Source organism: Petaurus breviceps, unplaced genomic scaffold, assembly GCF_028583685.1.
Source record: "Petaurus breviceps papuanus isolate PSGF00001 unplaced genomic scaffold, PetGlider_PUasm1.0 186, whole genome shotgun sequence".
In the NCBI taxonomy this organism is placed as follows: Eukaryota; Metazoa; Chordata; class Mammalia; order Diprotodontia; family Petauridae; genus Petaurus; species Petaurus breviceps.
Genome location: NW_027185798.1, coordinates 44,870,698 through 44,884,010, shown reverse-complemented (window position 1 = coordinate 44,884,010; position 13,313 = coordinate 44,870,698). Strand labels below are relative to the sequence as shown.

The following is a 13,313-nucleotide window of genomic DNA, read 5'->3' as shown; positions in this document are numbered from 1 at the left end:
GGGCCGGCTGAAAGCAGAGAAAGGTTCTGGGTGTGGAGACAGTATTCTTGGGTTCCAGCCGCGGCGTCTCCTGGAGATTTCCAAGCGCTGGGAAGCCCCCGGCAGCCCCTCGAGGGGCCAAGCTGACAGACCCCATTGGGCCGGGGATGGGCTGCATGACTCCTTCAGTCCTTAGGTCACCGGGGAGGGGCTGGGGGAAGGGGAAAGACAGGGAGAGGTGCGCCGCCTAGAAGCCCCAGAGCGACGGACCGAAGTGTGAACCGGTGGCGCCCTCTGCCGGCAGGCGGCACCACACCCAGGACCTCTTCCCCTTTTCCTTCCGGCCCCTCCCACCTTCCTTCTCCTCGACTCCTCCCCCCTCCGCCCCGCCCCGCCCTTGATTCCAAGTCTCTTGATCCCGCCAACCTCTCTACTCCAGTCTCTCTATTGGTCTTCCTCCGTCCCTCCCTCCTACTTACCTGGCAAGCCTCGACTGTCCATTTCCGCTCTGGACGGCTTGTCAATAAAGTTGTTTCTCTTGGCTCGCGCGGCCGCCTCTGCGCCCCGCCCCTCTCCTCTCGCGAGAGCCAGCGGCGGTGGTGGGCGGCATGGCGGCAGCGGCTTCTAATACTCGTGGCGGCGCGATGGCGGTGGGCTTAGCTCCAGTCCCCGATTCCTCCGGGGACCCGGGGGAACCCGGGCAAGGCCGGAGCCTGCGCACGGCCCACGACGTGGGGGGCCCACGGGCGCGGACCGGGGACGTGCTGCTGGCCGAACCGACGGACTTCGGGTCGCTACTGCTGTCGCGGCCGGTGCTGGAAGGGCTGCGGGCGGCCGGCTTCGAGCGACCCTCGCCGGTGCAGCTCAAGGCTATCCCGCTGGGGCGCTGCGGCCTGGGTAAGGCCTGGGGCTCGCCCCCGGCTCTCTTCTCAGCGTTGAACCAAACAGAAGCAGCTCGGGCGCTCACCCCCCCCCCCCTGGCGTCAGAGTTGGGGACCGGGGAGCCCCTCTCCCACTTCCCTCCCCTATGGTGGGGGCTTGTCTGCCCGAGGTAAAGAAAGCACGTGGCTTTCTGAATGACGACCTAACCTGGGGCGGGGGGTGGAACTGGAAGGGTCCATTGAAATCAATAAACTTATATAAAAGAAAGGCCAGACCATCCCTTGCCTTCAGGGAGCTTGCAGTCTACCGGGGAGGACGGCGGCAAGCCGCAGACATCCGTGCCCCACGCCCGACTGGGGCTGCCGCATCCATCCCCAGGGCGTTAACGGTACCTAATAGCGGTTGTTTGCCTCCCCCCAGATTTAATCGTTCAGGCTAAGTCCGGCACCGGGAAAACCTGCGTGTTCTCCACCGTGGCGCTGGACTCGCTGATTCTTGAAAACCTGGCCACGCAGGTGAGTTTGGTTTGGCGGGCCCCAGCCAGCGGCCTTGCAGGGTGTGGTGACGGGGAGGACGAAGAACGGCCCAGCGTTCTGGGAGGAGGCATCTTCCTGTAGAGTCGTTCCGAGTTTGCCCCGAGGAGGGTAGATCTCGGACCTCCTCCAAGCTTGAAGCGCCCGCAGTGCCTCGTGCGCTGCCTTTCTTAGACGCTTAATTGTTCGGGGAGTTGCTTTACTCCCCTGCCTCAGTTTTGACGAGATAAATTGAGTATCCTTCCCAGGTTGCCTAGAGGCTTGCGGTCTTGGAGGGAAGTAGTGCTGTGTGATGGTGCTCGGACTCCTGCTGTAGAGGCTGGAAGCCACAGTTGGCTCTTTTCTCCTTCATCCCTTGAGAGTATTTCTGGGGACTAGACGCTTTCCATATTTTAAAACGTTATTCTGAAAAGAGAATTGACTTCTTCCTTTCTCTTCCTTATCCCTGCAACCCCCAGATCCTGATCTTGGCTCCTACAAGAGAGATTGCTGTGCAGATCCATTCTGTTATCACAGCCATTGGAATCAAGATGGAAGGTTTAGAATGCCATGTCTTTATTGGGGGGACACCTTTATCTCAAGACAAGACCAGACTTAAAAAATGCCATATTGCTGTTGGCTCTCCTGGTAAGTTTGCACCCTTGTTTACTCTTACTTTTAGGAACTGAATAAACTTCTTTTCTGGGAAAGAACATGGTATTTTCTTAAATTGGTAATGGGTGCTCTTTTAAGGACCAGTATCAGAAACACTAAAGCAGAGGGACAGGCAACTAAGCAAATGAGAAAGCAGTTTGGTACATTAGGAAGAGTGGTAGTTTTGAAATTAGAGAAACTGGGTTTGAATCCTGGCTTTGCTACTTAGTACCTGTGTAATGCTGGATGATGAATCACGTAACTTTTTTGGCCTTTGTTTCTCTATTTGTAAAAGAAGGGGGATGGACCAGATGACCTCTGAAGTTAGTAATATAAATCTATGATCCTGTGGAAATAAAAAATCCTCTTAACTTGAGATCCTGAAGAATAAATCATAAATGTTATTTGGGACAAAATGGATCTGAAGACAATGTGAAAGATTAGCTGCTTTGTGGCAGGCCTTCTGGTCTTTGGATACTAATTTTTAATGTATGGATTATCTTAATTTTCAGGCCATCCAGGAGTTGGTAGTCTCTCCTTGTGAAATGCCTGAGGAGGGAAGATACCTAGTTTTAGGTAGTATCCTGGGCCTAGCTGAAGCTTCTTACAAGCCAAAATTTTTTTTATTTAATCCCATCACCTAACCATCCCTTGTACTTTTTTTTTTTTTAAGCAGTTGGGGTTAAGTAACTTGCTCAAGGTTACACAGCCAATTATTTTGTGTGGTTGCCAAGTATCTGAGGCCTGAACCGATCCCAGGTCTCGGAGGCTGGCGCTCTTACTGCGCCACCTGGCCTCCCCTGTACTCAGTTTTGTATTTTCTTTTTGTCTTCGCTAAGGATTTCCTTGATGTAGAGAATTCAGGGAGGTGGTGCTGTTTTTACCAATGCTGCCTGACCACCCTCTGCAGCTTAGAGTCTAAAGAGCTGCCTGGGGCCCTGAGGCTACTGCCCAGGGTCACACAGCCAGTCTAGGTAAGACACAGGACTCGGAAGTCTCTTAACTCTGAAATCCAGTCTCTAGGTGTATGCCTCTTTTATAGTATGAGGTATATTGTACTTAGTAGTTGCTTATTAGATGTTGAGTAAGAACTTTAAGTAAAAGATTTTTAAATTGAATTAGTTAGAACTCATGACCTCATTTTGGCTTACTGATGAATTCTCAAGATTTTAATGGGAACTGGGGAAGGAAATTAGGGGAATGTAACAAATAGTGTTTGGTCTTCTCTCAGGCTTCCAATAGTTGCTGTCACTATTATTTAGATTTTTTAAAAGTGATGTTATATATGTGTATATATATATTTATATATGTATATACACATATGCATAATGCTTAAATGTTTGCTTTGTACATAGTTGGCCCTTCATTATTTAGTTTTTATTTTTTCTGAAACATAGGCAGAATTAAACAGTTAATAGAACTTGACTACTTGAACACAGCCAGTATCCGTCTTTTTATTCTTGATGAGGCAGATAAACTTCTAGAAGAAGGGAGCTTCCAGGAACAAATAAAGTAAGAAAAATAACTGGATTAACCATTAAAACAAAATGCTTAAATATCTTTCACTTTCTTTTCCAAGGGATGCTTGTGTTAAATATCTCCAGAGTGTTTATTTTTCTTTTGTTATCTACAGTTGGATTTATTCCTCTCTGCCTGCCAACAAACAGATGCTGGCAGTATCAGCTACCTACCCTGAATTCTTGGCCAGTGCTTTGACGAGGTACATGAGAGACCCCACATTTGTAAGGCTGAATTCCAGTGACCCAAGTCTTATTGGTATGTCTGGGTTTTAGATAAGTCCATTGGCATATTATTAAGTTAATGATATTTTGATAGTTTTTCCCTCCATTGGCAGTTGTTAGTACACATCTGTTATAGTGCTTGTAATAATTCTTGACGCATGGCATGATGCCTGTTCATTTGTACTAATGATTCTTAATTTTTTTTGCATAGGGCTGAAGCAGTATTACAAAGTGGTAAATTCACATCCCTTGCCTCATAAGATTTTTGAGGAAAAGACCCAACATTTGCAAGAATTATTCAGTAGAATTCCATTTAATCAAGCTTTGGTCTTCTCTAATTTACATAGCAGGTAATGTAATTAAAGATTGAAATGCTGGGTAAAGGAGAAAGATATTCATGGGAATCTGAAAAGTTTTTTGGATGAATTCTATAATAAGATTTGAGTTCTGTATATTGTTTTTCCACAGGGCCCAGCATTTGGCTGATATCTTGTCATCCAAGGGTTTTCCTGCTGAGTGCATTTCAGGTAAGTGGTTCCTTAACCTTTGTAATAATACCTTGGAACGAAGTTTCCAAGGTAAGAAGGAAGAAGTGGTGTCTCAGATGCAGTCTTTGGATTTTGAGGGAGTCAAATAAGTAACTTCCAAATAAAGAAAATTGCTACCTAAATTTTACTTTGATAGGTTAAAAAAGGGGATTTCCTCCAATTTTTCTGTAATTTCAAAGTAGTACAAAGTATGTTAGAAAATTGTTTTTGTGGAATTGTAGAGTATGTTTGTGATATCCACTGTGAACTTTATTTTACAAGGGAAAAGATTACTCTGTTAGTTAAGTTTGTCATTTCCTTCTACATAGTTAAATTATCTTTTTTTGGAATAGGAGGAATGAATTATTTGGGGTAGTTTTTTCAGATAGCAAGTAAGTTGACTAAGATGAGGTGTTTTCGTGACTCACCTATGATATTCACCTGTTGTTTGGGACAGAGTACTTTTTGATAGGAAAACATTTAAATTTGTGTCAGAAAACCCTCCAAAGTGTGTAAGGTATAATGCTGTGTCAAGCATTCATTACAGTCAGGGTGGTTACGATGCTTTGTGTGGCTGCAAAGTGGAATTGACATACATTCATCTCTTGTTCTCTTACAAGACTGTTGTGAGACAGATAGTTCAGCTGTCGTCCTGGTTTTGTAAATGAGCCAGGTGAATCTCAGAGAGGTGGTGACTTCACACAACTAGTAAATGGTGGAGGTGGAACTCTAGCTTAACTATTTCAGATGCTCTTGCTGTGTATTTCATCATCATTGTTGGAGTATTTATTATATAATATGTGCATTTGTATTTAAAAATATCAGTAGGCATAGGTACTGTGTGTGTGTGATGAATTAAAAGTATTCCTTTTATTCTGAAGTCAAATTCTCAGAAGCTCATCTCTCTTGTAACTCATTCAGAATCATTCACATTCTATCATATCTCATTGTCGCATCATATAGCAGCTACATGGAGGATAGAGCTGGAGTCCGAGTTCAAATTTAGCTTCAGACACTTAATAGCTACATGTGGCCCTGTGTCTCTTAACCTTTCCTTAGCCTTAGTTTTCTCATCTGTAAAGTGGGGATGAGATAATACTTGTAAAGTGCTTTGTAAACCTTTAAAGCTTCTATAAATGCCAGCTTTTTATATGTAGGAAAGAAATTTGAAGAGAACTGAAATCTTGCTATTAAGCCTCATTGTGGAAATGACGCTGGGTTCTGGAAAGCTATGATTGTAAGAACACAAGTTTTGGCAAGTCCTACTGGACATGAGTGGCCTAGTATGGGTCCAGTTACTGTCATCCACAAACCAGCCCAGACCAGTTTGGAGATGCTTGTCACCATGTGATAAGTTCTTCTAGTTGTATCAGTTTATCAGACATATCTACTGAAGTTTGAAAGGACCAGAATGTGCATCAGTTGAAGGACTTAGCCATATGAATGAAATCAGAAATCTCAAAATAAGTTATTCAAAATACTGAGAGTGGGAGTCAGGGTCACTGTATTTTATGTATTTGAATGACAGCAAAATGCAGCAGCACCAGTGCTTATAAAGAAGTTATAAAACATTTGATGTGCCTGGGTTTCTTCAGGTAGCATGAATCAAAACCAGCGTCTTGATGCTATGGCCAAGCTGAAGCAGTTCCATTGCAGAGTTCTCATTTCAACAGATTTGGTAAGCTTCCTGTTCACTTTGGATGACTAACACATCTTGACACATGCTCTGGTTCTCAGAGGTACAGATTTAGTATATTTTATGTGTGTGTGTTGAGAGAATACCAGAAGACAGCCTGCCTCCTTCCAGTTCTGTGGAGTGCTTTCTTAAATGGCGCTGATATTCATCCCTTTTCTTTGAGCTAAAACAGTAATGATTCACATGATAATAGCTCATATTTATGCAGCATTTGGTATCTTATCTATTTTTTAGATGACGAAACTGGGGCTTACTGAGGTTTAAAAGACTTTCCCAAAGTTAGATAGCTATCCTAGTCAGGTACTGTTTCTACTGTATCACATGCAGAATTTAGAAAACACATTTACCTTCACCCGTGCTTCCAAATACACTTCTGTTCTTAATTTGGCCCTTCATCTGTGGTTGTGCCAAAGCAGTATAGATTCTTTTTTGGTTGAAATTACAATGTACATTTTGAAATAATATTGAGGGAACATTAAGTAAACAACTGCTATCTTATTCATTTTGAGACTTCACGTGGGATTGATGCTGAGAAGGTGAATCTGGTTGTAAATTTGGATGTGCCATTGGACTGGGAAACGTACATGCATCGGATTGGCAGAGCTGGACGTTTTGGTAAAAGACAAAACCAAACAAATATAGTTTACTTTATTTGAGGAAAGGGCCCTTATGAGATAGTTGGAATTGTAGGTATTATTTATGCCAAGCAGCAAGTATAATTTTGTACCTCTCTGTTTTTTTAGGTACTTTGGGGCTAGCCGTCACCTATTGTTGCCGGGGAGAGGAAGAAAATATGATGATGACAATTGCCCAGAAATGTAATCTCAACCTCCTCTGTTTGCCAGGTACAGTTTACTGGGAAATTTGTTGAAGATCTGCCTAGCACAGGATGTATTTGATTACCATATTAGCTCTGCTTTCATTTAGATGGGTTGGTTTTTGCATAATAACTTTGTTTGTATAAGTAGAGGCCGTTAGACCACTCTCTCTGTAATATCCTAAGTTTGGGGAGTGTCTTGATCTGTGCACAGGATTTGATGGAATTATCTTTTAATGTCATTTTATGCTTTGTCCTTTTATTTTTAAACATTATGTTTGACATTTAATGAATATTTTTTTAAAAACCTAATCATATGGGAATATTGTTATATTTGAACATTCAGAAAATGGGGTAAATGCTTTTTTTTGTTTGCTTTGTAAGGCACTGTTAGGTGCTGTGGGCAAGATACAGATCCAAATATGGCCCTTGTTCTCATGGGACTTAAGACATAATAGGGAAGACAAAATAGTCACAAAAATAACTAATGTAGGATGTGAAGGTACCACAAGAGACATCCAGTGTTTTGGGAGTTATCTCTCTCATGAAAGATTGTGTTTCTTAATATGTTGAATTTCATAGGTGGATGAATGAAAAATAATTTTAAAGCTTTTTTTTGAACCAACTAAGCTAACTAAATGTTAATATTTAGAATATAGGGCTTAATATTGAATGATCAGAATTAATATATCTGGAGAAATTAATTTCTTTGAAAAAATCTTAACTCCAAACTTAACAGGATATAGTTTTTAAAATGTATTTTTTGTTTATTTCATTAAATATCCCCATGTACATGTAAAAATAGCTTTTTAACAATCATTTAAAAAATTTGAGTTTGAAATTCTTTGTTCTCTTTGAGAAGGCAAGCAATTTGATATCAATTAACATTATATAGTTTTAAGGAATATTAAGCATGAAATTGGTCAAGTCTTAAATTGTAGTTCTAGAGGTAAAATAGCAGCATGGTCTCCCTTGGGAAGTCCATTCTAAGTATAATAATTGGTTTGATTAGTGTTTATTCAAAATGATTTAAAAATGATAAGGTTAACTTTGTATTTGTATGTTAACTTATTTAAGATTTGCCAGAGAATTGACCAGCAGAGCCCTCTTTGGTGGAAACTGGTGTTAGAATAAATGTCATTTTTTTAAAAAGGGGTCTCTGAAAGGAATAGTGTGATGAAAAGCATGAAGGTGTCAAGTTGGAATCTTTTACTGTGTAATAAACATAGTAGATTTTTGAGGATATGGAGAAGTTTTTGTGCATGTGTATTACTCTGGGACTTGAGTGACAATAGAATAGCTGGGAGAGATCTGGGAATCTGGCTAGACAAGGGTGGGAATTAGCAAAGGACTTTTAGTTAGGAGAGCCAGTGGTAGAGTCCAGGGAAGTCATCCAAGGCAGGAAGAAGTCCAGAATCGAGAGAGGTCAAGAACAACTCAGGTTAGAAGAGTAGGAAGAAAGGATCAGAGATAGTCTAGGAAGAGGATCTGGGTGACACAGGGGTGGGGGGAGCGTGGGTGTCAAAAACTTAGGCTGCAGTGTTTAGATAGCAAGGGGTCAAAGTCTGAGAGATCCCTGAGTTACATAGCAGACAAGACCATCAGCAGTAACAATGAAGCTGAGCCAAAGGCTTAATGTAGGGGCTTCATTATTTTTAATGTGGAGAGGCAGCTCTTGGTTGGCATGTTTGTTGGTAGGGGGAGAGTTCTGGGCTACCTAGACAATGGTGCTGTAATTCCCTGTTCATGTTGTTTGTAAAATGGCTAGCCAGCTTTTTACTTTTTATGTCACTTCTAGTGTTTAATCTGAATTTAAGTGATGCCTCATATCTGTTAAAACAATAATGTCATCCTGTTGGGATTCAGAGTGGTTATTACAGGGCCTTCTCATTGCTTCTTGGTTAAAGTATAAACTTCTGATCCTGGTATTCAAGGCCCAATAGAATCTGACTCCAGCCCACGTTTCCATTCTTTTCTTCTTCACATAGTCAGTGTTCTAGCCAAATTGGATTACTCTCAATTCCCCACTCTTTCCCTCTTCTCTCTCCTCGCCTTTGCTCATGCCATCTTCCTGAATCTGGAATGGTGTTCTCTCCTTCTGTGTTCTCCTTCCCTCCATCCATCTGTTGACATTCTCCCTTCTTTCAAGACCAGTACTTCCTTTCCTATGCATTGATCTTTCCCTCTTCTGAATTAAGTTTTATTTTCAAATACATTTTGTCTTCTAATCCCCAAACTGGTTTGTCATTGCTGTATTGTTGTTACTGTATAAATTGTTAATCTGGTTCTGCTCACCTCACTGCATCATTTCATTGTCTTCCCAGGTTTCTCTGAAATCATTCCTTTTATTATTTCTCTCCGCACAGTAGTATTCTCTCGTGTACATATACCATAATTTGTTTAACCATTCCCTGTTGATGAGTACCCCCTCTGTTTCTAATTTTTTGGTACTACAAAAAGTACTGCCACACATATTTTTGTAAATATGGATCTTTTTTCTCTTTCTTTTATCTCTTTGGGGTATAAACCCTAGTAGTGGTATTGCTGGGTCAAAGGCTTGTATAGATTAATATTCCCTCTTCTTTACTCATAGGTATTTGTGCATTTGCCCATCCTTCCTGCTTCTCTCCAGTTAGATTTTAAACTTGGAAAATCATTTCAAGAGTAATGTTTTGCATGTTGTAGGTGCTTAATAAATATTTATTGAGTTTAATTGAATTCCCTGTAGGTGATGAGTTGTGGGGGGCACATGTCCTGTTCCACTTCTGCTTTTTCAAGTTTGATAAAGGGGAAGAGGGAAAGGAAAATGCTGGGAAAGATTTTTCTACATCCTCAGAAACTTTGGGTGCTTCCTCCAGATGGAAGTGCTGCTGGGGAGGATGGAGGTTGTCTGCCATATTCCAAGAACAGCTCATAATAAAAAGGGTTCTTAGGACTGCTGAAGTCCATGCTGCAGTTCTGTGCAAGTTGGTAAAAGAGTATTCGGGGTATATTAATGCTTTCCTTCTTTTATTGTGTAGATCCAATTCCTCCTGGCCTGATGGAAGAATGTTTGGATTGGGATGTTGAGGTCAAAGCTGCCGTGCCGACAGTTGGCTCAGTTAATGTACCCATCCAACCCCCCAAAATAATTCAGAAACCAGCTCGGATCATTCAGGCACAGAAAGTTCAGAGTAGCCATGTGGCTCTATCGCAGACAGCTGCAGGTCCTACAGGGACGATCAAATCAAAGAAAGCTACCAAGCAGAAACACCCAGGGAAAAGCCACTCTGAGTATGGAACCAAAGAAAAAGTGGAGCTCTCCAGGGGGGTGGGCTATGCCACACAATTGAAAGAACCAGTAGAGAACTATGTTCAGACCCCTGCTGAAAGTTCCATCGTCTTTCAGAACCAGACCAGAGAAGCTTCACTTGCCACACTCCCCAAAATCCCTTGTCTATCTTCCTTTAAGACCCAGCAACCCTGCATAGTGACTTTTTCAGAATTGGTGGAGGATTATGAACATTACATTAAAGAGGGCCTAGAGAAGCATGTAGAAATTATCAGGCACTATACTGGTCCTGGGGAGCAGGCCCTGCAGCCCCAAAATGGTTTATTGAAATGGAGACAAACTCAAGAGAGCCCCCGGGCACTGGTGAGCAGTGGCCGCTCAGAAGATTCGACTAGTGACAGTGATTCTGGCTGCTCGAGAGCATCATCCCAGAGCAAAGGGAACAAGTCTTGTTTAGAAGGCTCTTCTGACAACCAGGGGAGAGAAAGTGAACTGGCCTCCATAATAAGCCACGCCTCTCCCTATCAGCCCTTGAATAGAAGTGAGACCCCAAGTGTGGAGGAAAGCCAAGATGTTCTTCAGATCACGATGAAAGCCCTGGGGAGGGAGGAAGGGACCAACCAGACCGCTAAGCGAAGCAGGAAAAGTGCTCCCAAGCGTGCGCCCCACCATATGCAGTGGGAGTCCCACGAGGAGAGCTGGTGTGATCCTGCTGGACAGCAGCCTCCAGTTCTCCCCACCAATCCGCAGAGTTACGAGGATTACTGGAGATCCTGCTACTGGGCATGGCAGGAGTACTACGCAGCAGCCTCGCAGTCCTACAGCTGGAACGCCAAGAGACACTCCGATTGGATGGCTGCCTATCACATGAACACCATCTATCTGCAGGAGCTAATGCGAGGCGGTGACCTGTGACTCCTCAAGTAATAGTGGCTCCTTTGTGCCCCGGGGGGACTGGCCTGTAGGGTGGACTGTCATGGCATTTTGGAGGAATTTTAAAAACTTGAGGTTTTATGAAATGCTTTTATTCTTCAGGTTGGTTTGTATCAGGTGAGGTACTGTTTCCTCTTTCTCTTTTAGGAAGATTCACAGATTTGGGCTCTGAAAAAGAGAACTTTGGGCACAGAGTCTTAGTGCAGCGTTTTCTTACCATTCTTTCACTGTCCCCCTTACAAATAAACTAAACATAGTACCATACCACTCCTTATTGAAAACACTCCTAAAATACCACCACCTGCTCCCAAGGAAACATCCAGCTAAGATGTAAATATTATGAAGGACTCTGTGTAAAAAAAATGGGTTCTAATCAGACTGGATTTTCATAGCTGTAATGTGAAAATGCAGTGTTTTTAGCATTTTTTTGACCATGAGCTCCCTCCCTTTTAAATTGAGGTAAGTAGGGATTTTTTGAAAAGGCGTTTCTTTAAACTTTGTAAAAGCCCAGAGAGAAAGGGTACTGTTAACGGATATTTCCATAAAACGAGTTTCTAAAGTTGTGAACCCCCCCCCCCCCCATATGTTTTCACCATTAGCTTTTCAGATGTCTTCCCAGTGAGTCTGCTCAACGCCCTGGGTCAGGATGACTGATCCCTCACCTTGTCATCTTCCCATTCTTGCTGTCAGAATGACCTGAATAGCTTGTGGAGGCTAGCCCTTGTTCTGCCCATACTGCCTCCACACAATGGCCTAAATGCTCTCCTCAGGAGGTCTTTTGTCTCATTGTGCATCTGTTATGTTAGAAAGGGAGGAAAAAGTTATTCGTGTTACAAAATGTTTCATTCTAAAATTGTAGCTATTCAAGAAGTCACCAGAAGTTAGAACTTGGTTTCTTTTGTGTTTCTTTCCTGGTATGGCTGACACCTCCAAAGAGGTCTTGATTCTTTGGAAGAAAGTGGCTGGGATTTAGGGGGAACAGGGATGGCTCTTCATTCTGGAGGGCTGGGCAGCATAAATACTGTGCCCCTTTGCTGTCAGCGCACACCCACAGGGATCGTCATTTATTTTCATAACACCCACACAACCATGGTCTTGAACTCGACTTAACTCCATCTGCTTCCTGTTCTGAGGCTGAGCTTTTCTCTCTATATGGTATTGCCAAGTGAGGATGAAGTTATTAAAACCATGTAAATAGCAGTTCCATAATTAGGTCCAGCCTGCCATACAGTGGCAAAGATTTTAATTACACACCAAAGCAGGATCCTGTCATTGCACCTTACCTTTGCTTTGCTGTGTCCCATTTGCCACCCACTTCCCTGTCCCGTTCCCCCCCCCCCCCATACAGCCAAACAGTTTGTCATTGCCAGGGAATTTTAATTAGGATGCCACTGCATCTTAATTAGAAATGAAATTGCCCATTAGTGCTGAAATTAATTGGATTCTCTTTAGGTTTGTCTGTTACCCTGTGTTTGTTATTTTTTTAAATTGAAAAATAAGCCAGAGATGAGCACATCTTTATTGCCAGAGAGGAGTCTGAGGAGAGAAGCTGAACATCTTATTTTTCTTTTTTCATGAGCATTTGTGAGAAAAGTTTGAAATTGTGCCTCATCAGCAGAGACAGCCAATTAGGTTGACTTGCAGGGCATTCTCTTTGTAAAAAGAATGTGTTTAGTTCAGGATTGACATCCTGACAAACTACAGCTTGCTAGACATTTTTAGGAAACTGGCTATAGAAGGTAAGAGATACTGATCGGAGAAACTACTGTGACCTCTTGGGGAAGAGTGCTGGCTGAGCATCTGGACCCAGGTTCTGTGTCTGCCTCCACTGTGAATGAGAGCGGCCAAGTCTTTCTAACAGTTAGCTTAACTGGAAAATGAGGCCAGTGGACAAGATGTTCTCCCAGTATATGTGGTTCTGTAACTGAAGTATAGGGTTATGGGAGTGGGGAGGGGGTTTTTAGGGGGTGTAGGAATGAATCACATTTGCAAATAGTGTAAGATCTTGCTGATTCAGACTGGTTGAAGGTTGAGACCAGTATGAATTGGCAAAATGTCTGCAGTGGATGCTTTATAAAGGTGTTTTTATTACAACTTATATTAAGAATAATTCGAATTAGGTTGATAGTAACAGCTAAAAGATTTTGTTCTTTTAGATGATTGTTTTATTGAATAGGCAAGTTTGATGTTATTTTAAAAGTATATTTTCTAAAATGGGTTACATATTTTTCAGGCTTGTTTTGCCATCAATTTGCTCCAGTAACCCTCATGTTAAAAAAATACATTGAAAAGGTTTCTGC

General features: G+C 42.5%; 1 protein-coding gene across 1 annotated transcript; it reads left to right on the top strand.

Moving 5' to 3' along the window:
- Window positions 1-551: 551 nt before the first annotated feature.
- On the top strand, window positions 552-11,900 carry DDX20 (DEAD-box helicase 20). The gene is made up of 11 exons (XM_069090369.1): window positions 552-876; window positions 1,282-1,376; window positions 1,853-2,021; window positions 3,425-3,539; window positions 3,661-3,803; window positions 3,981-4,119; window positions 4,238-4,296; window positions 5,892-5,974; window positions 6,502-6,607; window positions 6,736-6,837; window positions 9,830-11,900. Exons 1-11 carry the CDS (start codon window positions 588-590, stop codon window positions 10,993-10,995), a joined length of 2,466 nt encoding a protein of 821 aa, XP_068946470.1. The 5' UTR covers window positions 552-587; the 3' UTR covers window positions 10,996-11,900.
- The last annotated feature ends 1,413 nt before the right edge of the window (window positions 11,901-13,313 follow it).

Bases quoted from the DNA above. Each gene is read 5' to 3' on its own strand.
- DDX20 (XM_069090369.1), top strand. From the start codon at position 588: ATGGCGGCAGCGGCTTCTAATACTCGTGGCGGCGCGATGGCGGTGGGC. The intron at 1,377-1,852 runs GTGAGTTTGGTT...TGCAACCCCCAG, and splicing joins TTGAAAACCTGGCCACGCAG to ATCCTGATCTTGGCTCCTAC. The intron at 6,838-9,829 runs GTACAGTTTACT...TTTATTGTGTAG, and splicing joins CAACCTCCTCTGTTTGCCAG to ATCCAATTCCTCCTGGCCTG.